Source organism: Benincasa hispida, chromosome 1 (genome assembly GCF_009727055.1).
Source record: "Benincasa hispida cultivar B227 chromosome 1, ASM972705v1, whole genome shotgun sequence".
Lineage (NCBI taxonomy): Eukaryota > Viridiplantae > Streptophyta > Magnoliopsida > Cucurbitales > Cucurbitaceae > Benincasa > Benincasa hispida.
The window spans coordinates 18,061,990-18,088,332 of record NC_052349.1 but is presented as its reverse complement, the minus strand read 5'-3'; the positions used below and the strand labels follow the sequence as shown (position 1 = coordinate 18,088,332).

The 26,343-nt window shown below is 32.0% G+C and overlaps 2 protein-coding genes across 4 annotated transcripts; both read left to right on the top strand.

The window, feature by feature from the left end:
• Nucleotides 1–10,837: 10,837 nt before the first annotated feature.
• LOC120070193 (cullin-1-like) lies at nucleotides 10,838–17,186 on the top strand. 3 transcript variants are annotated; one of them, XM_039022051.1, is made up of 20 exons: nucleotides 10,838–10,995; nucleotides 11,391–11,573; nucleotides 11,816–11,915; nucleotides 12,447–12,632; nucleotides 12,809–12,856; nucleotides 12,936–13,139; nucleotides 13,226–13,303; nucleotides 13,389–13,478; nucleotides 13,583–13,663; nucleotides 13,786–13,848; nucleotides 14,701–14,736; nucleotides 14,836–14,922; nucleotides 15,074–15,223; nucleotides 15,310–15,365; nucleotides 15,462–15,582; nucleotides 15,665–15,826; nucleotides 15,923–16,066; nucleotides 16,185–16,403; nucleotides 16,499–16,666; nucleotides 16,757–17,186. In XM_039022051.1, the coding sequence occupies exons 2-20, from the start codon at nucleotides 11,437–11,439 to the stop codon at nucleotides 16,856–16,858; spliced, it is 2,232 nt and encodes a 743-aa protein (XP_038877979.1). In that variant the 5' UTR covers nucleotides 10,838–10,995; nucleotides 11,391–11,436; the 3' UTR covers nucleotides 16,859–17,186. The 3 variants fall into 3 exon arrangements, with proteins under 3 accessions (XP_038877979.1, XP_038877980.1, XP_038877981.1); XM_039022052.1 differs by having other exon boundaries at nucleotides 10,848–11,007; XM_039022053.1 differs by lacking the exon at nucleotides 10,838–10,995 and adding an exon at nucleotides 11,283–11,303.
• A 2,244-nt stretch (nucleotides 17,187–19,430) lies between these two features.
• LOC120076163 (sentrin-specific protease) lies at nucleotides 19,431–22,995 on the top strand. The gene is made up of 2 exons (XM_039029933.1): nucleotides 19,431–19,493; nucleotides 22,489–22,995. Exons 1-2 carry the CDS (start codon nucleotides 19,431–19,433, stop codon nucleotides 22,993–22,995), a joined length of 570 nt encoding a protein of 189 aa, XP_038885861.1.
• The last annotated feature ends 3,348 nt before the right edge of the window (nucleotides 22,996–26,343 follow it).

The following is a 26,343-nucleotide window of genomic DNA, read 5'->3' as shown; positions in this document are numbered from 1 at the left end:
TATAAATATTCTATAATAAATTGGATCTGAACTTCTATAGTTGGGGACTTGGACTTGTTCATGATATTTTCTATTATCATCAAAATATGTTTGACAATTACTTGTTTTAAGTTTAGAGTTTTGTTTTCCTAACAATTAGAAAGGATGTACAACAATGCTATTTTCCATTCCCTTTAAATGATATAATAGAAAATTTGTATGTCCATCATTAAAAATATATTTTCTATTTTATTATTGAAACAAATCTACAAAAATTTCTATATTTTGATCATTTTTTAAGGCGAGTTTCCATAAAATGAGGGAGAGACCATATCTGAATTTTTGTTATAAAAATCAAAATATGGTAATGTTATTTTTTTAATCATTGTATTAATTTTAAACTGGACTGGTAATTGGCCTCAATGTGATTCATGAGTAAAAATCAATGTTATTTAAACTAGGCTAGTAATTCGCTTGAATGTCTGAATTTATAAAACTAGGTTGATTATTTATTTATTTATTTATTTAAAAAACAGTTTTCCCTTGACAGCCATAAATGAGGAGAAACTATCTCTAAATTTTTGTTATAAAAGTTAAAATATGATAATGTATTTTTGTTAATAACTCTGACTTTTTGTTATATAATTGTTTTTTTTTTTTTTTAAATCATTGCATTCATTTGTAATTGGATTCAATGTGATTCTTAGTAAGAACCAATGTTATTTAAACTAGGCTGATAATTGGTAATGTATAACTATGAAAAAAAAAACCAATGAATGAGAATAAGGTCCACCGGTAATCATGAACAAAAAACAGTAACGATTAGCAGCTGATGTAATCATGAGTAAAAATGTTACAAAAAAACATAGATTTTCTATTTTATCATAAGTAAAAATATGTGTCCACATGATGTAATCATGAACAAAAAAAACCAAATAATATGCGTCCACAGGTAAATCCATCATTACACATGCATTTTCCATTTTATCATAGAAACAAATCTATATAAATATATTCTCACACATTAACGAACCTTAAGCCACTGAAGTTGTATGCTAGTTGTCCACCATGACTCTGCACACAAAAGTAAAGATTAGCAACTGTAAAAACACAAGTAAAAATGAAAATTTTATGACCATCCTTCAAAAGATTTACATAAAGCAAAAGGGAGAAAGAAAGTTTAACTTTAGCAAGAGAGAGCGGGCAAACAAGATGGACACAATTGTTTTCTAATAAGTCCAACCCTAAAACAAGGTATAAGGGAAAACATTAGCATTAACGAAACTAAAAACAATATAGGGAGGAGTGAAGACACGTCATACGAAACTAATGGAGGAGGAGGGAAATGACATACCAATTGCATTTAGGAAGTAGATGGAATGGGAAGATCTTTAAAGTTGAAGGGAAGTGATACCCATATATAAAGAACAAATGATGTCAAATAAAATCTAAAGGGACCATTTGATAACAAGAAAATAAAGTCAATGAGTTTGAAATAAACAAGAGTACCTAACAACTAATATCAATCATAAAAAAAAATAGGGGATATGGCAATTCAATGGACCAAATAAATAGTACCAAGTATTATTATCGATCAATGTACAATAAAAAAAAAAGGCATAAAAAACAAGATATTGACCAAACAATGTGAATTTATTTTTAAAAAAACCAACGAATAGAAATAGGGTTCAACATTAGAGATATGAATTTCATTCATTGAAATTCAAATAGAATTTTAGAATATATCATGAATAGTGGTAAATAAGAAAATAACAAAGTAGATACAAAAATTGTGAAATTAGAAACCAAAAGATGTCATTTCTTTCAAGGCAATGTGCAATGAAGCAAGTGAATTGAAAATTAGAGACCAACAAAGGAGATACAAATATCAACAATGTGCATTACAAACTAAAACATGCATAAAATTTCATGGTAATGTGAAATGGAAATGAAACACATGAACTGAAAATCAGAAACTTACAATGGACGTACATAGACCAATAAGTCAATAATTTTGAAATAAGCCAACCCAATAAAGAGTACGTAACAACTAATGTCAATCTCTATACAAAGTACTATTATCAATCAATGTACAATAAATAAAACAGGCCTAAAAAAACAGGGGATTGACCAACCAATGTGAATTTATTTTAAAAAACCAATGAATGAGAATAGGGTCCAGCCTCAGAAATGTGAAATTCAAATTTCAGAATATATCATGAATAATGGTAAATCAGAAAACAGCAGAGACCAACAATGGAGATACAAATACCAACAACGTGCATTAGAAATCAAAAGAAGCACAAGAGTTCGTGGTAATGTGAAATGAAGCACATAAACTGAAAGAGACCTACAATGGACATACATAGACCATTAATGTGCATTAGAAATCAAACAAGAACATAGACCACAAACAAAAACATAAGTTTTACAAAAATTGATAATACTGTACCTGGATGACAAATGTTTGTATATGGAAAAGAAAAAGAAACCCCCAACCATTACCATTGGTTTGAATCTGTATTAACAACCTAAGTGAAATAATTCAAGTATATAATAACTCCCCAACCAAATAGTATTAAAAATATCAATTAGCAATGTAGAATAATGAAAATATAGCCTAATTTCAAGAATCTACCTTAGTTGGGAAAATTCAGTTAGTAGCAAGATTAAGGCATGAACTTCGATTGAAGAACAACAAAGAAATTATAAACGTTACAGAATCCAGACAGTGAAAAATCAGAGAATGCAAAACAAAACATGCAAGAAATTTCAGAATAATGCTTAAAAAAAAAGTAAAAAAAAAAATGCATGATCCTCATTATCGGCTAGGAAAGGAAGAGAAACAAACCTTTGATTTCATCCCTTACCAAATTCTAGTCCACATTCATTCAACCCCTACCAAATTCCAAAGGAGAACCTCCATCCCCTACCATGAAAAATCAAACAAAGCGGTAAAGGATCCTTCGTTTGGAGTGGCTAGGGGAAGAACGAAGGGAAACATTTGGATCGACAAGGAGAAAGAGGAAGTCATACGAAACAGGACCAGATCTAGGAAAAAAACATGCATTTCGAGTACCAAACATACGAAGATCTATAACTCTGTGAAGGGCTATACCAAATAAAGTTAGAGTTTCATCAAGCCAACCCAAAATCAGACTCTTAAGAAGGAAAAGAGAAGACAAAACCCCGATGAAGATGATATCAAAGTCCCCCTAAAATACCCTACCAAAAGAAAGAGACGTGCGATATCAAAATCCTCTAAAATACCCTATCAAATGAGAGATGAAAGAAAGATACCAAGACCCAATAGAGACGGGAGAGACAAAAGGAACGACAAACCTAATCTAAGATGTGGAATCGAAGGAGATGGAGGAAACAAGGAAGCTCTGATGAGTGGAATCGATGAATGAGAGAGGCGGAAGAGAGCGATGAGAGAGATGACCGAGAGAAATTGAGGGGTGAGAGAAGAAGTCACTGCAGCATGTGATGGGGCGAGAAATGGTGAACACTGTTGCTAATTAGGGTTATAAAATTTGGAGCTCTAACTAAAAATAGTTGGAGCCCCAAACATAGCCCACTCCCCCTAAGTCCAATATGGGGCCCAAACAGCCCCTAAATGGTTCTAGAATTAACTTAAAATTAATGGAATGCTTACTAGACCGTATGAATGTTAATTGTAATCAATGATGTATAATTGAATTAATTTTTCATTCACTATGAGATAAAAGTGGGTTATTTAAAAAAGGAAAAGAAATGATAACAAAAAAGTTCAATTAAAGGTTGTTTTCAAATATAGAAAAATGAACTAAAATATTTATAAATGATAGAAAAATATCACAATCTATATGTGGTAAATCGCAATATACTACTACTTGTATCTATCATGACACAGATAGACATAGATAGTAGTCTATCGCGATCTATTGTAGATAAACTGTGATATTTTGCTATTGTTCATAAATATTTTCAGCAGTTTTGTTATTTAAAATAATTTTCCTTTAATTAAACCATTAAAATCCAACTTGATATATGAACTATTGTGTAACACTGTTATAAATTGGTTTCAACATCAATTGATTTAAAATTTGTTGAACAGAAGCTTATATGAAAAACAATGACATTTAATTTGTTAATATATGTAAAAGAAATTTTTTAAAAAATGGAGAGGACACTAAAATGACTTTTTATTAAAGAAAATTTTTGTTATATGTTATAGAGAAAGAAAACGTGCTCTTGAAAATTCTTCTAATATTTATGAAGAGGTATTTTCTAAAGCTTTTAAATATTTTAAATAACTTTTCTTTATATTTTAAGTTAAATTTTAATTTATTTTCTAACTAATCCAATACAAATGATATATCATCAATTAAAATTCACGTTAACACATAACGATCTAGTAAGTATTCCGTTAACTTAAAATTAAATCGGGACTATTTACAAGTATTTAACAATGAACTGTTTTTAAATATAGAAAAATAAACTAAAATATTTATAAAATATGACAAAATTTTAGAATTATCAATGATAGACGCTGATAGACACTGATAGTGATATTGATAGACACGGATAAAAGTCTATCAATGTCTATCATTGATAATTAAATTTTTTTTTCTATATTTTGTAAATATTTTTAACGATTTTACCATTTGAAATAATTTTCCTTTAACAAACATGAGGGACTAAAGTATTTGTTTTGAAATTTCGGAGTAAATAGACATGAATTTTCAACTTTAGGGACCAAAAATGAATTTTACCTTACAAAATATGTTGTTTTATATTTTTTTTCCCTTAGTTATGGAAGAAAATACATGGGAATTGGTGCAACTAGTATTATTGTTCCATTAATCAACTTTATTTTCATGAGATTGAATTGAATCCTTCCTAGATTTTGAAAGATGGTCATATTAGATTTTAGGCATACTCTCAAAATAAATAATTAATTAAAAAATTTTATAATACAAAATAGAAAGATAGAAAAAATATGGTTAAATTACAACTTTAGTTTTGAAGTTTCAATTTTGTGTTTAGTAAGTTAACTTAAAAAAATGTTCATAGGTCTTGAAACTTTTAATTTTGGGTCTAATGGACTCCTAAATTTTTAATTTTGTATCTAAATAGCATTATAAATCCTTGATGCATTTTAAATGTTTTAAAATTCACAAATTTACTAAACACAAAAATGAAAGTTTGTGATAATATTTGACTTAAAAATAAATAGTATATTAGAGAGATTAATCATTTTTTTAATATATATATATATAAAAGAGACTTATGATATATAAAATTGAAAATTTAATAACCTGTTAACTAGACATAATATTTAAAGTTCAAAATTCAAAGTTCTATTAAAGATGTATTAGATACAAACGTAATAGTTGATGCTTAAATTATCCCGAGTTAACAATAGAAGATGGCTACATGCATGAGATGTAGGGATGAGTATTGACATTCCATCCTTATTTTCAATGATTGAGGGATTGGTATTAGAACCTATTCCATCACTATACTTCAACTACCTTCAAATTTGCTTAGTGTTATTAATTTCTATGTGATAATATGCGAATTTTAGTATAAATTTAATCGATGAAATTTTCATTGTGAAAAGCACTAACATACATCTCAACACACTAGCAATAATTAAGGTCGAGGAATAGCTCACTATGGGGGCGTTTGGAGCAACAATTATCATCAAAATATAATAACTACTATTTCAAAACCTCCCATTAACTACAGTCAACACTATTTCAAAACCATTATTTGCTACTGTATTTATTATTTACTATAGTTTTTACTATTTTACATTCATCATTTTTTTTTTATTTGCTACAGTGTTTACTATTTCCTTCTCAAACTAAAATAGTTTACACCTCAAACACATACTATTATAACTCAAACTAAAATAATCTACACCCAAACACAAACTATCATAACCCAACTATAATAACTAATTCATTGCCCCAAATGCCCCCTATATAGGTTATATTAGCTTGTTCTTTAATTAAAATATTTACAAATTCCATTGATTTGGCCTCAAAAGATTTTTTTAGGGTTAAAAATCACTTTTTGTCCCTAAATTTTTGTAAAAATAACGATTTAGTCTTCGACCTTGTAACAATTTAGTTTATGAACTTTACTATGTAATAATTAGTCCCTATATTTTAAAATTTGTAACAATTAGAAATTAGTATTAGGATTTAATGAGATTTCTTGAATAAATAAACCGATAAACTAATTAGAGACTCAATATTTTTATAAAATACAAAGTCTACATCATAAAATAATAAAAATTGACATATAATTTTGATTATTTTTTTTTACATCAGGGACTAAATTGTTACAAATTTGAAAGTATAAGGACTAGATCGTTACATACTAAAGTTTAGGGACTAGATTATTACAAATTGAAAGTCCAGACTAAATCGTTACAAGCCAAAGTTTAGAGACTAAATTATTGTTTTTATGAAAGTTGAGGGACCAAAAGTGTTTTTTAAACTTTTTTTTATATGATATAATGAGAGATAGGGAGGTTTGAACCACAAATTTCGTCGATAATACTTTCATATGTCAATTGAGTTATGCTCACTTTAATTAGCCTTAAAGAGTTGGTTTTAGTATGTTTTCTCTTATTTAATGTAAGTCAATAACTCAAACGAATTTATTTCATGTTGCAATCATTCAATTGACTTTAAGTTAACAATAGATTAGGAACTAGTAAACAAATAAAAGAAAATATGTAGACTTTTCAAATGTGATTGAAATTTAACCAAATTATCAAAGTTGGATTAAAATTAAGCTCAATTCCAAAGTCATGAAGTCTAAATTGAGACTTTATCCAAATAATAATGACCAATTTTGTAATTAAACCTTAGAAAAAAAGTTTATAATCATACATGTAGAAATTTCGACGAATCATGAGTTGCCACATCATCAATGAAAGCTCAAGCCTATTGTAAAAATTATAAGTTGGATTGAGCCGAGTAATTAAAGTCACTCGGGCCCAATCCAATTCAGATCGGTGAAATTTTGGGCCAATTAAAGATTAAGTTTAAGCCCAATATTTCGACCCAACAATAAATGGGCCTAAGCCCAACTTTAGCCCAAATCCAATTTTGGCACAGTAATTTATAAATAAATGTATTATCTCTTCATTTAAAGGAGAGGTTGGAAGAATTAAAAGCCAAAGCTCTCTGAAGATCTGAAGTTCTGAAGCTCTAACGATTTGAAGAACAAAATTCCTTCAAAGTTATGAATATCAGAAGACATACTAAAGCTGTGAAGATCAGAAGACATATCAAAGCTGTGAAGATTTAAGCTCCCAAGATCCAAGTACTGAAGCTCATAATTCTTGAAACCTAACGCTCTCAAGCTCTCAAGTGCGGAAGATTGAAGGTTCTCAAAGTTTCGAAGACTAAAATACTCAAATTCTAAAGAACCAAAGATTTAAACTATCTGAAGGTTTGAAGATTAGAAGACTTTAACAAACTGACTGTATCTTCATAACCTATAAGCTGAAGATTCAATCTCCTCAAACTGCAAGATCATCACGCACTTCGCTTCCTCAAATCAAGCGTACACATCCGACTGAGAGAATTAGAAGATCAAGTACTAGAGATTAAACCACATCGCATCAAATCAACATCAACATCAACACCAACTCAAGTTCAACTCCACGAAACAAGTTTCTCCGGAAGCCTCGTGCGAACACTAATCCTCCAAAATGATCAACAAGCCCAAAGGTCGATCTTCCAAGAAGATCATCAAGCCTAAAGGACGATCATCAAGCCCAAAGGCTGATCATCCGAGAAGATCATCAAGCCCAAAGGCCGATCATCCAGATCATCAAGCATCCAAGAAGATCATCAAGCCCGATCGTCCAAGAAGATCAACAAGCCTAAAGGCCGATCGTCCAAGTCCAAAGGCTGATCGTCCAAGAAGATCAACAAGTCTAAAGGCCGATCATCCAAGAAGATTGACAAGCCCAAAAGCCGATCATCTAAGAAGATCAACAAGCCCAAAGGTCGAACATCAAGTCCAAATCGATCATGCAAGAAGATCATCAAACTCAAAGATCAACAAACGCATAGGTCGATCATCCAAGAAGATCAACAAGCCCAAAGACCGATCATCCAAGAAGATCAACAAGCCCAAAGACCGATCATTCAAGAAGATCACCTAGCTTAAAGACTATTTTGAAAGTATCAAAATTATGTATTAGAGATTGTACTCACTTTTCACAAAATTAATACAAATACAAAGTTCAAGTTCCACGAAATAAATTTCTCTTGAAATCTCGTGCAAACAATATCTTTTTGATCCTTTACACCCAATGCAAGTTGATAAATTCTTAAATATTCTTTTCGTTTTTTAAATTATTGTTATATCTATTTTATATATAAAATCATACTATATATAAAAGAAATAAAAAATCGCGCGTGTGCTTTTTCTTGAATTATTGTATTTTTTTCCTTCAATTACTCTCATCAAAATCTAATCAATAGCACTTTCTCCGATGGCACCTCTAAGAAAGTATTCTCAATAAAATATTGTAAGTACTTATTTGATCATATACTTTAATTACATTATTATTTTTTTTTCATTTTCAAATCGAGAAATCTTCCTGATTTAGTTTTGAATTCAAATTAGGGGGCTTTATTTTGATTGTTTATTATTTATTCAATATCACTAATGTTTTTCTTTGTTTTATTGTTTATTTCTAAAAGTGTTTTAAAATCCAAGGCAAGTCTTAGAAAGTAAATAAAAATTGTCTTTTTTTTTTTTTTAAAAAAAAATTTGGGTTGGAATTCAAATGTTTAAAAAGAAAATGTGAAAATGAGAAAATAAGAACAATTTTTAAAAATTAATAATAAAAAATTAAAAACAAACAATCAAATAGTTAAAAAGCGAGAATTAAAATATCGGTTCATATGTTATAGGAAAGAAAAGGAGTTGGTTCATATGCACGGACAACACAATTGAAATAGCTATTCCTTTTTAGGAAAAACTGTATAAACCACCCACGAATTATAGGGTTTCTTGCAATTACATCCTTGAACTACATGGTTTGTTACAATAATGTCTCTAAACTTTAATTCAATCAATTGATTTGATAAATTTAAAATTTCGTAATTTATTGCAATTGACCACTTGTGTTAGCATTGATATTGATATATTTATAAAACTAAAATTTGACCTCTCAATAGTGAAATCAAACCCATCAATTCATAATGGGATAATATTTTAATTCTTTAATCAACATCAAAATTTAACATCGACTCCATCTTTAATTCTAAATGTTTTTAATTATTATTTAATTAGAAACTTTCATTTATACTTTTACATTCAACTTCAATTCATTTGGTCAAATTTATTTTTAAACTTTAAATTTCATCAAATGTCACTTCAATAAAAAAAAAAAAAAAATTATATTTGGTAACTCACGAATAAAGGCAAATATAAAATCTTAATCTTAATTTCTGAATGTCTTTTAAATTACTATTTAATAAGAAAATTTTAATTTTATATTACATTCTAATTCAAATTATCTTGTTAATTATCGGATAAAATTGAAGATAAATTGTATTTATATACGATGATAAATGTAAATTTTAACAAACTAACAGAGTTAAATTGATTATAAAGTTCGATCAAGATCAATTAGTACAAACATTATGTCAGTTGAGCTACATTTTTGTTGGCATATATTATGCAAATTTAAAATATTTAGATTTACAATACATTAAGAAGGACACGGAAAATATAAAGGAAAGATGATTAAATAAAATAACTTCATCATTAATTAAATAAAGAATCTTTTATATATAATGATAAATATATATTTATAAGAACTTGAATAGTAATAGAATAACGTTCCAAATAGGAATCAAATAATGCTATTTTTTTTTTCCATATAAATAGACAAGAAAACGTTCAACAAATACACCATTTACTCAACAACTTCCTCTGTTTTAGGTTACGAAGAATTAAGAACTATCTTCATGTGTTTTTTCTACTAATCTCTAAATTATCTTATAATAATCTATAAATAATTTCACTTATATAACATTAAGAAAAATTAAGACAATTTGATCGTTGGATCTCTTAAATTTTACTTGAAAATTTTTAATTAATTAATGTTATGATTATACAAAATTTTAATTTATTTTCCTATACATAATTTATGACTTAAGTTTTTAAATTATCAAACATTTTTTTTATCCTTCGTAAAACCTTTTTTTATTAATCTTGAGGTTAGAAGTAGAGATGTCCACGGGACGGAGTGGGATCGGGACGCCATTCTTCATCCTCGATCCCCATTTCATTCCCTTGAAATTTCCCACAGGGATGGATTTCTCTGTTATTTTTTTTTTGATAAAAAATCAATTAATTTAAATCAGTAAATTTTAATTAAATTATTAATTTTATCACTAAATCTTTTATTATGGTTAGTTTTATATGACAATTTGAATTTAATATTCAAAATTTGGCCTAAAAAACTAATTAATTTTTTTAGTAAAAAGAAAGAAATATAAATCAAATTATTCACATAATATTAGATAACTATATTAAATATGTAAAAGCTAATAGTAAAAGCTAATCGGGGTGGGAACGGGAACGGAGCAGGCCTGGGGTCGGGGGCAGGGACGAGGAATGTATTCTTCGTTCCCGTCCCCGTTTAGCTCACAGGAAATTTCTTTTCCCTACTCACTTCCTCATTTTCCGCCTAATCGGAGAATTTCCACTCGTTCGAAACGGATCAGTCCCTAAGAAAATTGGACATAGTTAGAAGTTAAATCTCACGGCCAATATTGGTTTTTTAAATCTGTAGACCCTTATTCTATATTTATGTAAGATATTTCATCTTCAATATGTTTTAAAAACAAAATCTCTAATAATTAGCAGTTTTCATATGCGTAAAAAAATTTCCAAAATTCTGGTTAGCACTTTGCAACTCAACCCATCAACGCCCATCGGGAATTTGTTTGCTTAATTCTCTCTTCCAATCGCTATCTACAGGTTTTACATCTCGTAGGTTTTTTTTTTTTTTTTTTTTTTTTTTTTTTTTTTTTTCTGTATCAAATCTCTCTCTGTTTCCTGGTAATCTCCTTGTTAATTCGATTGTTTTTTGCAAATTTGTGAATCGTAGTAATGTATTTTTGTTTCGCTGTGCTTCTTTCGGTTTGTTTCGGAGTGGTGTAATTCAGTTATTGAGTGTGTCGCTTCAGCTATGAATGAGTAGTGGGGGGAGTGAGATTGAAATTTATGGTTCACTAATGTTAATGATATGTTGTTACCTTGAAGCTTGAATTTCAATTTCGAATTGGGTATATGAAATTTTTGTTGTTTATCGTGGTTTCCTTTTATAATGTTGTTCATAATCTGATTGTGAATTTTATTGTCTCAATCTGCAGAACTTCTGATATCAGCATTGAGCAATCGGAGGTTGATGATAATACAATGATGGGTGAACGTGAATCTATTGATTTAGAACAAGGATGGGACTTCATGCAAAAGGGAATCACAAAATTGAAGAACATTCTCGAGGGATTGCCAGAGCCACAGTTCAGCTCGGAAGATTACATGATGCTCTACACGTATTAATTTTTCTAAATTGCCTGCTATTCTTGTTTATATNTTATTTAATTATTAAGGGTTGGAATGGAAGTTTCAATTAGCACTTAATACACTTTGAAGGGTTGCAATCTTCCCTGTTTTCTTGATGAGTTAATTTTGTTCTTCAAATTAGAGAGGATTTCCTTTTTTTGTTCTTGTGTAGCAATTTGAAGGTTGGTTTTATGGAGATGATGAATCCAACTTTTATCTATCATGTTTACAGGACCATCTATAATATGTGTACTCAAAGGTTTCCTCATGACTACTCTCACCAGTTGTATGACAAGTACCGCGAATCATTTGAAGAGTATATAATTTCATCGGTAAGAAATATTAGTTCATATATTGGTTTTCCTTGATCTTATGGGTCATATCTTTCTCGTAACTTGAAATTTTGCAGGCTCTTGTTGTTTCTATATTATAAATGGTTAATTGTTGTTTCTATGTTATAAATGGTTAAGTGTCCTTAATTATTTTCCTATCAATTTCATGTCAGTGTCCTTAATGGTCTAAATTCACCGTTGAATTCATTAAGCTTGACGCTAAAGTGCTTTTGTCGTCTTGCACATTTTTCACATGACATTAAATTCTTAGTCCTAGCTTCACAATATTATATTTGTCTTGTATGATCGCATTTTTCACATGACATTGTATTGTTAGTCCCAGCTTCACAATATTATATTTGTCTTCTATGGTCACATTTTATACATGACATGGTATTGTTAGTCCTAGGTTCACATATTATATATGTATTATGAGTTATCCTTCATGTGAAAAATTTCATGGTCAGGTTCTAGTTTTTCTGGGGTGCAGTTTATTTGTTTCACACGCTCACAATTGAACTTTCTTTTCAGGTATTGCCTTCTTTGAGGGAGAAGCATGATGAGTTCATGTTGAGAGAGCTTGTGAAAAGATGGGTAAACCACAAAGTGATGGTTAGGTGGCTTTCTCGCTTCTTCCATTATCTTGATCGCTACTTTATTGCTCGAAGGTCACTTCCATCTCTGCATAGTGTTGGGCTGACTTGTTTTCGAGATCTGGTATGCGACCAGTTACCACCAGACATTGTGCTTGGTTCTTCTTAACATGTTATATTCTTGCTCTTGCCTCTTTGCTTGGCTAAAATCTGTTCGTGTTCTTACCCGTGAAATTTGCGACTTAATAAATTTGCAAGTCATTGCAATAGAATATGTTATTGATATTTGTGTTGGTTTAGGTTTACCGGGAGTTGAATGCAAAAGTTAGAGATGCTGTTATATCACTGGTATATTAACTTGATGCCCTTTTATTTTGTGCACAATCTTTTAAGCTTTGCATTGCATAACTAGATTTTCTCCTATCAGATCGATAAAGAGCGTGAAGGAGAGCAAATTGACCGAGCTCTGCTAAAGAATGTCTTAGGGATATTTGTGGAGATTGGGATGGGGGAAATGGATTGCTATGAAAATGATTTTGAAGTAGCCATGCTCGAAGACACTGCTGCTTATTACTCTCGGAAGGCTTCAAACTGGATTCTCGAAGATTCTTGTCCTGATTATATGTTGAAAGTAATTCCTTTTGTTCTTTTATTAGCTTTGTAGATTACCGTAATTTATCTTTCTGGTAGCCTAACTCATTTCATTGAACATTCTAGGCTGAGGATTGTCTAAGACGTGAGAAGGACAGAGTTTCACATTATTTGCATTCCAGCAGTGAACCTAAACTTCTTGAGGTTTGTTTGTCTTCCCCCCCCTTCATTCTTTGATCCTGATCATCCTCAGAAATATAGTTGATATGTTCCTCTTTTTTGTTTCTAGAAAGTTCAGCATGAACTGTTATCTGCCTATTGTACCCAGCTGCTTGAAAAAGAGCATTCTGGATGTCATGCATTGCTTAGAGATGACAAGGTACTTGCAAAATTTACTATATTTGATTTTCATGTATATGGTTGTCAATTTGAAACGTGAACTTATATTTTCTTCTTCCTTGGTGTTTATGGGATATTTTCTAGGTGGAAGACTTATCAAGAATGTTCAGACTGTTCTCTAAAATTCCTCGGGGCCTAGAGCCAGTTTCAAATACATTTAAGCAGGTTAGTGACTTAACCACTTCAACTTTGCCTTATATTTGTTTTCCAATAGAGATGATTAGAATTCTTTTCTCTTATCTTATCTTCCTTATCTCTAATGTGATCTTAAAATTTCCATCATTCAGCATGTTGCTGCTCAGGGGACTGCCTTGGTCAAACAAGCAGAAGATGCAGCAAGCAACAAAAAGGTTTGTCACTATCCATCGTATGTTGTTTATTCAATGCATTATACCGAAGTTTTTAGTAAAGCATATATATTATCTCCCAAGAAAATCTCTTCGAGGAAAAACGTTTCTGCTTTCCGCTTTTCAGAAATTAGAGGGGTGATTAATAGATGATATAGATGAACATTAATTTCTCTTTCTACTTTAATTTGGATAAATTATTGTCCCTTATTACTTCAATTTCTCTCTCTCTATTTTATATTCTTATATTACTTGATAATTATGGGTATCTTGGTGTTACATTCACAACTTATTTTTCTTTTGGAGATATTCCGATGTGTTATGGGCATAGCAAATATCATACTGAAGTTTCCAGTTTTAGACAGATATATGGACATGTCTCGGTCTTGCATCTGGGCTAAGAAGAAATAAAATGAAAGCCGTGTAATTTAAGAATTTAATAACACTAAAAAAGTGACCTAATACTTAATAAGTAAATGGGTTTCCTTATCATTAATAGTTGTTTTATGAATTGCTGGACTCAGTTTCAAATGTTCATGCATTTAAATTCAATTTGGTGTACCATGTATAAGTGAATTGTGTATTGTAACTGTTCTTGTCGTCCTCATCATTGAACAATAATTAGGAACTGTGTGTGGTTTTGGAAAGGTTTAATATCCGAAGTGTTCAGGGCTGCAGTGTTGATTTTATGATTTAGCTGTACTTTTCATGAACATTTATTGAGTTCTATCTCAATGGAAACTGGTTTTTTCGATAAAAAAAAAAAAGGTGAACATTTACCTGAATTACAAATGCCAATTTTGTAAGGTTATTTTTGCTATAACTGAGGACATATTCTTTTTTCCTTCTTTTTAGGCTGAGAAAAAGGATGTGGTTGGCTTGCAAGAACAGGTAATCTTCCTTTACACACGCTCTCTTTCTCTCTCTCTCTCTCTCTCTCTCACACACACACACACACACAATGATTTAAAATTATGATCTGTATTTTAGGTGTTCGTAAAAAAGGTGATGGAACTACATGATAAATATTCGGCATATGTGGACAGCTGTTTCCAAAATCATACACTTTTCCATAAGGTGTGTTCTTTTTTACTAGTCTATTACCACGTGCAAAGTGTAATTATCACATAAGGTGGTCTAAAAACCCGGGGTTACTAGAAAAAAGATATTGTGGTATAGAACTACTAAGATTTAAATTGTTACTCAGACTATATGTGTATCTATTTAGGCTCTCAAGGAGGCTTTTGAGGTCTTTTGCAACAAGGGTGTTGCTGGAAGTTCAAGTGCAGAGTTACTCTCAACGTTTTGTGATAACATTCTGAAGAAAGGTGGAAGTGAGAAACTGAGTGATGAAGCCATTGAGGAGACTCTTGAAAAGGTTCGTTCTTTTTTCCTATATTTTGTTCCTTCTTCCCCTTGTGATTTCTGGAGGATGTTACCATTATAACCCTTCTCTGTTTGCAGATAGTGAAACTGCTTGCTTACATCAGTGATAAAGATCTTTTTGGCGAATTTTACCGGTAACTCTCTAGATTTTCATATTAATTGGTTTTTAAGGTAAAACCGCAAAATATGAAAAATGAAATAATGATGATTAATTGCATAATATTTTGCAGGAAAAAGCTTGCGCGACGACTTCTTTTTGATAAGAGTGCCAATGACGACCATGAGAGAAGTATTCTGACTAAACTGAAACAGCAATGTGGTGGTCAGTTCACATCAAAGATGGAGGGCATGGTAAACCAAATGTTTGTTTGTAATTTGAAGTGCGTGATGTTATGAAAGTATTTACAAGTGTGATTGTTTTGAATTCCCTTAGGTAAAAGATTTGGCTATGGCAAGGGAGAACCAAGCGAGCTTTGAGGAGTATCTTAGCAATAATCCACAAGCACATCTTGACATCGACTTGACAGTTACTGTTCTAACTACTGGGTATTGGCCTAGTTATAAGTCCTTTGATCTCAACCTCCCAGCTGAGATGGTACGCGAGTATTATTCTCATTTCGAGTTTGACCATTTACAGGTTGAACATCTTGATGAAAAGCTGCATCTTTACCTTTTCTTTTCTCAACTTCAGGTTAAATGCGTCGAGACTTTCAAAGAGTTTTATCAGATTAAAGAAAATCACAAGAAGCTAACATGGATTTATTCTCTGGGTATCTGTAACCTCAGCGGAACGTTTGAACCAAAAACTATCGAACTAATTGTGACTACTTATCAGGTTAGTACATCATCCCTTTCGAACTTGACTTTCCTCTGGTTTTGGAAAATTGGAAGTTTGTTCTACTGCCAAGTCCTTAATGCCGATTTATATGGCCCTCCTTTTTGTATGTTTTTAGGCTTCTGTCCTGCTGCTGTTTAATTCCTTTGACCAACTTAGTTACTCAGAAATTAAGACACAACTAAATTTGAGCGATGAAGATATTGTGAGACTACTCCATTCCTTGTCGTGCGCCAAATACAAGATTCTTAACAAGGAGCCAAGTACTAAAACTATCTCACCAACCGATAGCTTCACGTTCAATTCGATGTTTACGGACAAAATGAGGAGGATCAAGGTTCTATTTCTTCACTAGTTAATATTTTCATGCACTCGTGATACTAGCCATAATCATTCTTGTAAGAGGCCGTGTTTTGATATTCCTTTGTGCAGATTCCTCTTCCACCTGTTGATGAGAAGAAGAAGGTAATTAAAGATGTCGACAAGGACAGACGATATGCTATCGATGCATCAATTGTCCGCATTATGAAAAGTCGGAAAGTTTTGAGTCACCAGCAGTTGGTGCTAGAGTGTGTCGAGCAACTCAGTCGCATGTTCAAGGTTTCTCTCTAACAGTTTCATGTCAATGCTTTGTTTCTTAATCTGCTTTTTAAATTTCAGATTCTAAAAAGAAATCTTGCAAATTTGCAGCCTGACTTTAAGATAATAAAAAAACGTATTGAAGATCTAATCGCCCGAGACTATCTGGAAAGAGACAGTGACAACCTGAGCTTGTTTAGGTACCTAGCATGATCTGACCTTCATCAAAGTAGAACACCTCGAGATTTTTATGACTAGAAATAGCTTGAAAGGAAACCCTACAATGGCAATGGAGATGGAGATGGTGGTACGAGTTCGCTTGTAAATTGTACATTAAGTTGAGGAGGTCGATATTGATATGGATTGAACCATTTTTTCTTCATAGGAAGTTGAGATACTTGTTATATGATTAGGAAATGATGGTGTTTAGATTTGCTGTTGCATAATTGGCAAATAGAGTGAGAATAATTGAATTATTGCTGTAATTTCCATGTGCCTATTGATTGAATAATTTGTTCATCAGCTGATATGTCCCAAGCTGTGTATATGTCTTTAAATGAGCACTATTGTTTTCTCCATATATTATTAATGTTAATACTATTCTTTTTCCAAGTCTAATTTTCTTCAGTTATGTTGAGGTTTCAATTGGTAAAGACACTCAATTAAGCACTCTGCATGTTAAAGAAAGCATAAGTCCACCTATAAATTTTGGTGTGTGGGGGGGGGGGGGGGGGGGGGGGAAGGATGGGGATTTTCCTTTTAAAAAGATGTTGGCCATGGACAAAAATAGCCCTTTTAAGTTTTAGTTTTGAATTTTAGACCCTTTTTAAAAAGATTGTTTTTTTGACCTCATAATTTTGAAAACTAAGTAAAATTATTGTAACGCCATTCACATTTCAAAAGTAACTCCAAACCCTCCAAACTCTCACTCTCACTATTTTCCTTTGCCATTTCCGGTCATCATCATTTTTTTCTACCATTTCCTCAATTTCACTCCATTTATCTCGATTTCTCTTGCAATTTTCCTTTTCATTGAAGATTATTTGGGATTTTTCATCTAATCAGGTATGGATTTTCATTTTTTTTGCTCAATGTTAGTTTATCTTAGATGCTATAAAATGTTTGTTTTAAATATATGTTAGATCTATGTTGAATGTTATTTTTTTCCCAAAAACATAATGTTCGGTGTTTTTAAATAATTTTGGGCCTAAAAATAAGTTTTCGGAAATCGATCTTACCCGGTCGGGCTTCAATGATGACCTGGTATGTGAACGGGCAGAGAAGATTGGGGAAGATTGGTGCCCGATGCTAGACCGGCCGAGGCCCCATGTATATTTCGACCGGGTATGGGTGGGAAAGAGAGGACCACTAATTCTGTATATTTCGACCGGGTATGGGTGGGAAAGAGAGGACCACTAATTCATTATATTCGAGAGATAGAGGAACCTAGGAGAGATGTTATTAGCTTTAATCTTATGGGTAATAAGGTATCCTTCAACCAAATAGAGTTTAACCTTATTACAGGACTAAAAAATCAAACTAGAATTGTGAGGGGAGAAAATTCTTTTGTTAGACTTAGAGCTAAATATCTAAACGATAATGAGGGTATGGAGGCATATGAGTTGGACTCTATTTTCCAAGACTTGAGTTTGAAAACGATTTTGATGTAGTGAAAATTGCATTATTTTATTTTATTGAATTTGCTATGATGGGTAGAGAGAGAAAAAAAATGGATTTTGAAAATTCAGCGATCAAAGATGATTGGAATAGATTTTGTAATGAGGACTGGAGCAAGAAAATTTTTGCGAATACAATTAAACGATTCAAACAATGATTGAAAGATAAAGCACGGGTGTATAAGGGCAATGCAGATGGAAAACAACATACGTACAGTCTTTACGGGTTTCCCCATGCTTTTCAGGTAACTTAATTAGTTTGATTTAATGAATATTCATAAAAGTACACCACTTATTCACACTTAAATTTCATATAGGTATAGGTATATGAAATGATTTTATCATTATCCGAACGCATTACAAACAGATTGAATGACAATGCGATACCACGCATTTCGAGATGGTCATGTTCGCATTCTCCTCCATGTGGAGTGATTAAAGACGAAGTCTGGGTCAGATGCAACATGTTCCTTTTTAAGTTTTTTGGGTTAGATTTTTTTTTTTTTTTATTTATTTTTATGATTATAGCTTCTTAGTTTATTTATTCATGACTACAATTTTATGTAGGTAAGGATTACATTGCAACTTGTTCCTTCTAAGGAAGAGATTCAGTTTGTGAATCGTGTTAGCCACCCATCCCTCCACTTGCACCACATGCACTACCTGCACCACCTGCACAACTAGAACTACCTCTACCAACAAATGATGGTGATGTTGCTGGACTTTCAAACACTAAGGAGGTTGATGACAGTGATAATCAACAAAGGCATGATGAGAAGACCGAGAAGAAATGGAAGAAGTACTGTAAATTGATTAAGCTAGTCAAACGTCTTGATCGTCATGTGGAAAGTTTATAACGTGACCTAAAAAGCATTAAGAAGTACTTGCGACGATGATCAAAAGTAAGGATATACCATTATGATCCTTCTTGTCTATTCTCTTTATAACTAAGCATGCAGGTAAAAGATGTCTAATAACTATGCATGTAGGGAAAAGACGTTGATTGCATTAGAGGTGGGGACCATGGAGGTACGAGTGATCATACTGTGACAAACGATGGTGATAGGGATGGTCATTCTCCTGGAGCTGTAGGTGGTGATATTGTACTTATGGCGGTTCCAGGTGACGATGTTATAGATGAAGGGTTCGACATTGATGGACGGAAGGACGAGGTATGACCTCGTTGAGAAGTTAACGACCAAAATTGTTGATGTAATATTGTCGTTCAGAAGTTAGGATATATCGTCATGATCCCTGTTGTCTGCTCTTATCGTCTATGTCTTCCTATTTAGTATGAAATTTTGAATAATAATTATTTTTCCTATTTAGTCTGTTCTTATCGTCTTTGTCTTCCTATTGTTGTAATTATGAATAATAATTGAAATTTTATTATTTATTTGATTGAATAACCCTATAATTGACATAGAAGTGTAGCCATCATCTATAAGTTCACAAGAATTTTTCGATTGATCGAACAACACTATTTTAATAAGTTCACTACAAATTTTATTGTGTAGGTTGTCGATATAAGTTCACAAGACACGGAAAATGTAAATGTAATAGAAGGTCGCGGTGGCTGAATGAGAAAAATTTATGGGAAATTAACTACACCGTGGAAAGACACAAGTGAAGGAACTCTTATCAAAGAGGACCTATGAGTGGAAGCAAGATCATTCCAAATTCATTGTGATAGAAATACAAGCATTCACAAACATACATACAAGTTATGCATTTAAGAATAAATTATGACATGCTTTGAAAACTTAAATATAAAGAACCGAAAGACTCACCTGTGAAGAACCTTTCTTCTGTCTTTCTCTCGGTCTCGTCAAGAAACAGCACCTCTTGCTATCTTTGCAACACCAAACCAATCGTCTACCAAATCTTGCTGTCGCTCAGCCAACGAACGATCTTCTACACGAACAGGCAGCAACTTGGACACCACCACTTAATGACCTTGGTATTCTCAGAGTGAGAATCCAGGAAGTGTGGGCTCTGTTGGATTTGATAGAGGGAAAGAGGAAGCACGATCGTATTCAACGAACAAGCAAGTGGGAGAGATTTTTTGTCTATCGTATAAATGAGTGCTTGATCGTTTAGAAAAGGTGCACAATCGTTTAGGTAATCAGATCTGATCGTTTAGGTAATCTCGCTCTCGCGCTCGATCATTTAGTAAAAGCTATTCGATCGTTTAGGAAAACTTGACCTGTTGTGTAGGCTCTCATTAGCTAGATGATAGACAGTGTACAATTGTTTCAAGTGATACTCCGATTCTTTTACAAAATGAAAACTATTTTCATTTTATCCTTCAGTTATGAAAACTGAATGCAACCTCCCACTTTTACGTACGGTTATGAAGAAAACCACCAACAATTATCTCATAATTGTTTAATTATAAATAAATATAAGAACTAACTTATCATATTATATTTATAACCTATAGTTTTAATATCACATCATATGCAACATATAAACCATAGTTCTTTTCTCCTCCACTAGATATAAATCATATTTATATCATTTTTCTCCAATTGATGTATCTCATACATCATATCAATTATATCACATATAATTGAACCAGTTTAATTATAACATATATAGTCAAACTACCTTTTATTAATTTGAACACTTCAAACTAACCCAAATCTGATTCTCAACTTGAATCCATTGAGCTACCAAGAGGACCTTATGGACTTATAGCTTAAAGCTCCAACAGTACGTGAATAGCTGACTAAACTATTTAGCCACGAGATCCACCATCCGTTAACTGTCAGGCATTCCACTAAAGACCGACAGTTGCACTATTCTCACTACAGATATATTTATGTGTCCATAGGATATAACCAATCAACAGTATGATAACCTTTCACAGATGCTCGTAAGTATAGCAGGGTCAATTTACCGTTTTGCCCCAATAGTTACATCTAACTCCTTAAGTACCACTGATCTCTCTAATGAACAATATCTCATAGTCCTACTATGAGTGGACACCTCTCGTGCCATGAGAAGGTGTGTGACGCTACATCGTTCAAGCCTTGTAATCAACCCTTAAGGGAGTAATCTATCTACTTACCCTTGCTTCGGGGAAAGAGTGAATTCCATCTTGTATAGCTGAGTTTCCAGTTCCCAAATTAGACGAATATCCAAAGTGGTAGGTTTGAGTCGACAATTTGGCCACTCGTACCCATGAAAATCAAACAATCGCCTTCAAAGGCAGGAGTTCCCAACTCACTCAGGATTGAGGTCATGTTACCTATGGTCATCTTAGTGAAGTGAAGTCTCTGTCATGAACGACGTTATATGACGAGACTAAACACTTCGTGATCAGGTCTTATACAAACTCCTTTGTATAGGATGCCCCCGCTCGCATGTCTCCACATGAATGATCAGGATCAGGCCATTTGTAGTAAGTCACAACACTTGTAACAATCTACAAAGCGGGCCGCATCCGTAGTGTCACCAGGATAAGGTTTCCCTCATATATCCATATACTACAGACCATTTTGGTTATCATTTAAGGCATGATCCATATGTATGTCTCCACATACATGCTTAAGTTACAACGAAAACCAGGGATCTTAGCTTATTGGTTTGTGGTAAAGCAAATAAAACATCTCATGTTTCATAGACAACAATGAAGAAAATATCATATATTATTACATCACAAGAACTTGTTCAATACAGTGTTTACAAACTACAGGACCTAGCGAGAGTTTAGGGCATCAACCCCAACAACAAGTAAGTATGGGAAGAGGCAAAAAATGCAACAGAAGTACGATCCCCTCTTTGACATATTTGAAGATCTCAACATTAAATTTAAAAAGTGGATGGAAAACGTAGACCCTGCTGCGATGATTCGGAAGAATGCATATGCTCAAATGGATAAAAAAAAAAGGGTTAATAGTCTATTAACACCGTCCGAATGGATGAATGATGAGGTATATAATCTTTAATGAAGATTCTCGAGTATGTATATATATGTCCCTATTTAATTAAACATTTTTATCGGCAGGTAATAGACACATTGTTTATGTTCATAAAAATGAAAATGCAAGCCCAAACGAACTTATGTTGTCGAAAATTTGCCATAGCTGACATTGTAGTTACACTATATATTAGTCCATAGGTGCATGCACTCAACGTTGTCTGATTTTCTTGTTGCTTTAGAACTTCCTAAGATGCGATCGTCATACTATCGATTGGAGTAAGACGACGAATGTAGTAAAGTACGTTCATGGTAAACACACTGACTACGATGTACCTTGGAGCAACGTCGATGCAATTTACATGCCTTTCAACCTCTCTAGGATGCACTGGGTGCTTGTTTGTGTGGACTTCCAGGTCAGAGAATTAATTGTGTTTGATTCATTGATCGTATTACATTTGAATGCAGACTTGGAACATGAAATGAGATCATTGTGCAAAAACTTTCTCGGTCTACTTATTGCTAGTGCGGTAATGGAGTCTCATAATCTTCTAATTGATCGTTGGACTCTACGCCGAGATGCTTTTGTGCCTCAACAAGATAAGAGTGGTGACTGTGGTATGTTCACGTGTAAATTTTTCGAATATGATGTAACAGGGTCCAAAATGGACACCTTAACACAAGATAGAATGCAATATTATCGTAGACAATATGCCATTCAGATTTCGGCAAATAGAACATTGTTTTAGAACTTTGTAAACTTTTTTGTAATTAATAGTTGAAGTGGTGAATGAAAATTTATAGTTGGAAGTGGTTTGCTAGTGGGCACAATCATCAAAGTATACCAATTCCCGGCCGGACACATGCAAATAAGAGTCAATTCCCAGTCGGGCGCATGCAAAAAACAACAAATATATACCAATTTCTGGCCGGGCACATGCAAATAAGAGCCAATTTCGGGCCGAGTGCATGCAAAAAATAACAAATATATACCAATTCACGGCCGGGCGCATGCAAATTGGTGCCAATTCCTGGGTGGACACATCTTATAAACAACAAATATATACCAATTTCCAGCCGGGTGCATGCAAAAAACAACAAATATATACCAATTCCTGATCGGGCGCATGCAAAAAACAACAAATATATACCAATTCTAGGTCGAACATATGCAAAAAAACAACAAGTATATACCAATGATTGCAAAATATCATCCAAATTCACAAAAATATCATGCAAAATAAAAAATATCATTTAGTTTTATCAATTTCCTAGAAATTAGTGAACAATTGAGAATACATACAAAAATGAAATACATATCTTCTTACGATGGAGTGTACAAAATTACAACTTCATGAAATACAAGTTTTGGACTTGACAAATTTCGTTCTAGAAACAATTTGGTGAATAAACTTTTTGTGGGACTGTAAACAAATCAAATTTAGTGGAGAATTTTTTGTGTGAATAATTTTTTGTTAATGGTTTTTGGATAAATTAATTTTAGGTGAAGAATGTAAATTAATTTGGTATGTTGGTGGTTGAAATTGTAAGTGGGAATTTAATAAGGGGCATAAGAGTAATTATACAACCAACAAATTTGATGGAGAGTTTTTTGTGTGAATAACTTTTTGTTAATTGTTTTTGAATAAATTAATTTTAGGTGGAGAATGTAAATTAATTTGGTTGGTTGATGGTTGAAATTAAGGAGCATAAGAGTAATTATACAACAAATATTTAACATGCTTATATCATTTTCATCATCAAGGTAAAAAAAACTTGTTTTTAAAAAATAGGTCAAAAAAACAAAATGAAACTTCCAATAGGTCATTTTGGCCAATTTTTCCAAGATGTTTTAGGTTATGGAAAATAGCAAAACTAATTTGGATTAATTAATTATTGATTATTAGATTACAAAAATACCCAAAAAGTATCTAGAATTATTTTTTCTTTCCAAAAATACATATTTTTTAAAAATCATAATAACCTAGAATTTATTGATATTTAAAATAGAGTTTGTTAAAAGAAAGTAAGATATTATCTAACCTCCTGGTGATGTAAATATTTCAAAATAAAGAACCGACCTAATAACACCAAAAATTAGTAATTGAGATCATGAAAGAACTCATTACAATGTAATTCTTCAAGATTCAAACAGAAAAATCCCATTCAAACTCTCATTACAATGTAATTCTTCAAGATTCAAACACAAAAATCTCATTCAAACTCCAATTTTGAAGAAACTCTCAATTGTAAAGTAACATTGGTTGGCAGAAATAATTAACACTGCAATTCCTCTACATAAGTTTCCTCCCCCTCCCCCAAAATTTTCTAGAATCTAAAGCATCAAGATCATAAATAAACTCATAAATAAACTTACGAAGGTACAATCGTACAACATAAAGATGTGACATTGCAAAATTTAAACAAATTCGTGGGTTATGAGTAATTTGAACGAAATTTCGAACCTAAAGGCGGTATTAGCACTGATAACGAAATTTATAAAATTTGAAAGAAAGAAATCGAACTTGAATTTAAGATCCTCGATTAAACCGTAGACCTCCATTCTCAAATAAATTCTTCTTCAATCGTTTCAAGAAGTCGGTAAAGAGAAATCAACAATGCTCTCTATAAGGTATCATCCGACCTATGATTAAAGAAAACATTGTCAGTTGAAAAGTCATAGCAAGAACAATAAAAGGTTATAGATGCTTATTTGAAAATGATTGGAAAAGAAACAAATACTAGAATTGATTAAAATAAAGCAAAAATAAGAAGGTTATGAATGCTTATTTGAAATCGTTTGGAAAAAATAATAAAAATATGATAATTAATTTGAAAAGAAAAAAAAATTGAAATATGTGAATTAGAACGAATATATGTGAACCTATTAACCCACCAAGTGGACCATTTAGATATTTTATGGTATTAATAGATATATATAGCAGGTGGTCACATGTGTGCTTATTATCAAGTCGAAATATTACATTTGCAAGATTACTTACTCAAATAATTAAGTTAAGAGCACAATTTCTTGATTATACAATTAAGACCATTCGTTTTGATAATGTTAATGAATTTACATCACAAGCTTTTGATAATTATTGTATGTCAACTGGGATAAGTATGATAAGTATTGAACATCATGTAGCTCATGTTTATACACAAAATGGTTTCGTAGAATCATTCATAAAACGTTTTCAGTTAATTGCTAGACAATCACTTATGAGAGCTAAACTTCCTACATTTTTATGAGGATATACTATTTTGCATGCAATGTCACTTGTATACATTAGGCCAGTATTTTACGATAAGTACTCGCCATCACAATTAGCTTATGGCCATGAGCCAAATATTTTCCATATGAGAATTTTGGATGTGCATTATATGTTCCAATTGCTCCACCACGACGTACTAAGATGAGTCCTCAAAAGAAGGTTAGGAATATATATTGGATATGATTCCCCATCAATTATTAAATATTTTGAATCCTTGACGGGTGATGTATTTATAACACGATTTGCTTATTGTTATTTTAATGAGACAAAATTTCCAACATTAGGGGGAGAAATTAAAAAGTTGAAAAAAGAAATTGCATGGAATGCATCATTATTGTCTCATTTAGATCCCTGTACAGATCAATGTGAACTTGAAGTTCAAAAGATAATTCATTTGCAAAATATAGAAAATCAGTTATCATATGCATTTATAGATGCAAGGAAAGTAACTAAGTCACATATTCCGGCTGCAAATGTTCCATCGAAAATTGATATCCCAACACAACAAATTATTACTAATGACGCAAGAAGCATGGTAGACCAGTGGCTTCCAAAGTTAAAAATCCTCGAAAAGAAAAACAATTAATTGTTAAGAAGACTTGGTTGAGGATGTAAATACCCATGAAGAAAGTTATGACATGACTAGTGAGGAAGGTAAAATACTTAAAGATAATAATGAGATTTCAATAAATTATGTCATGACAGGAAAAAGATGGACCCGAACTAATATAGTTATTGACAAAATTTTTGCATATAATGTTGCTCTTGAAATTATATCTGAAAATGAGAATCTTGAACAAAAATCTGTTAAAAAATGTCGAC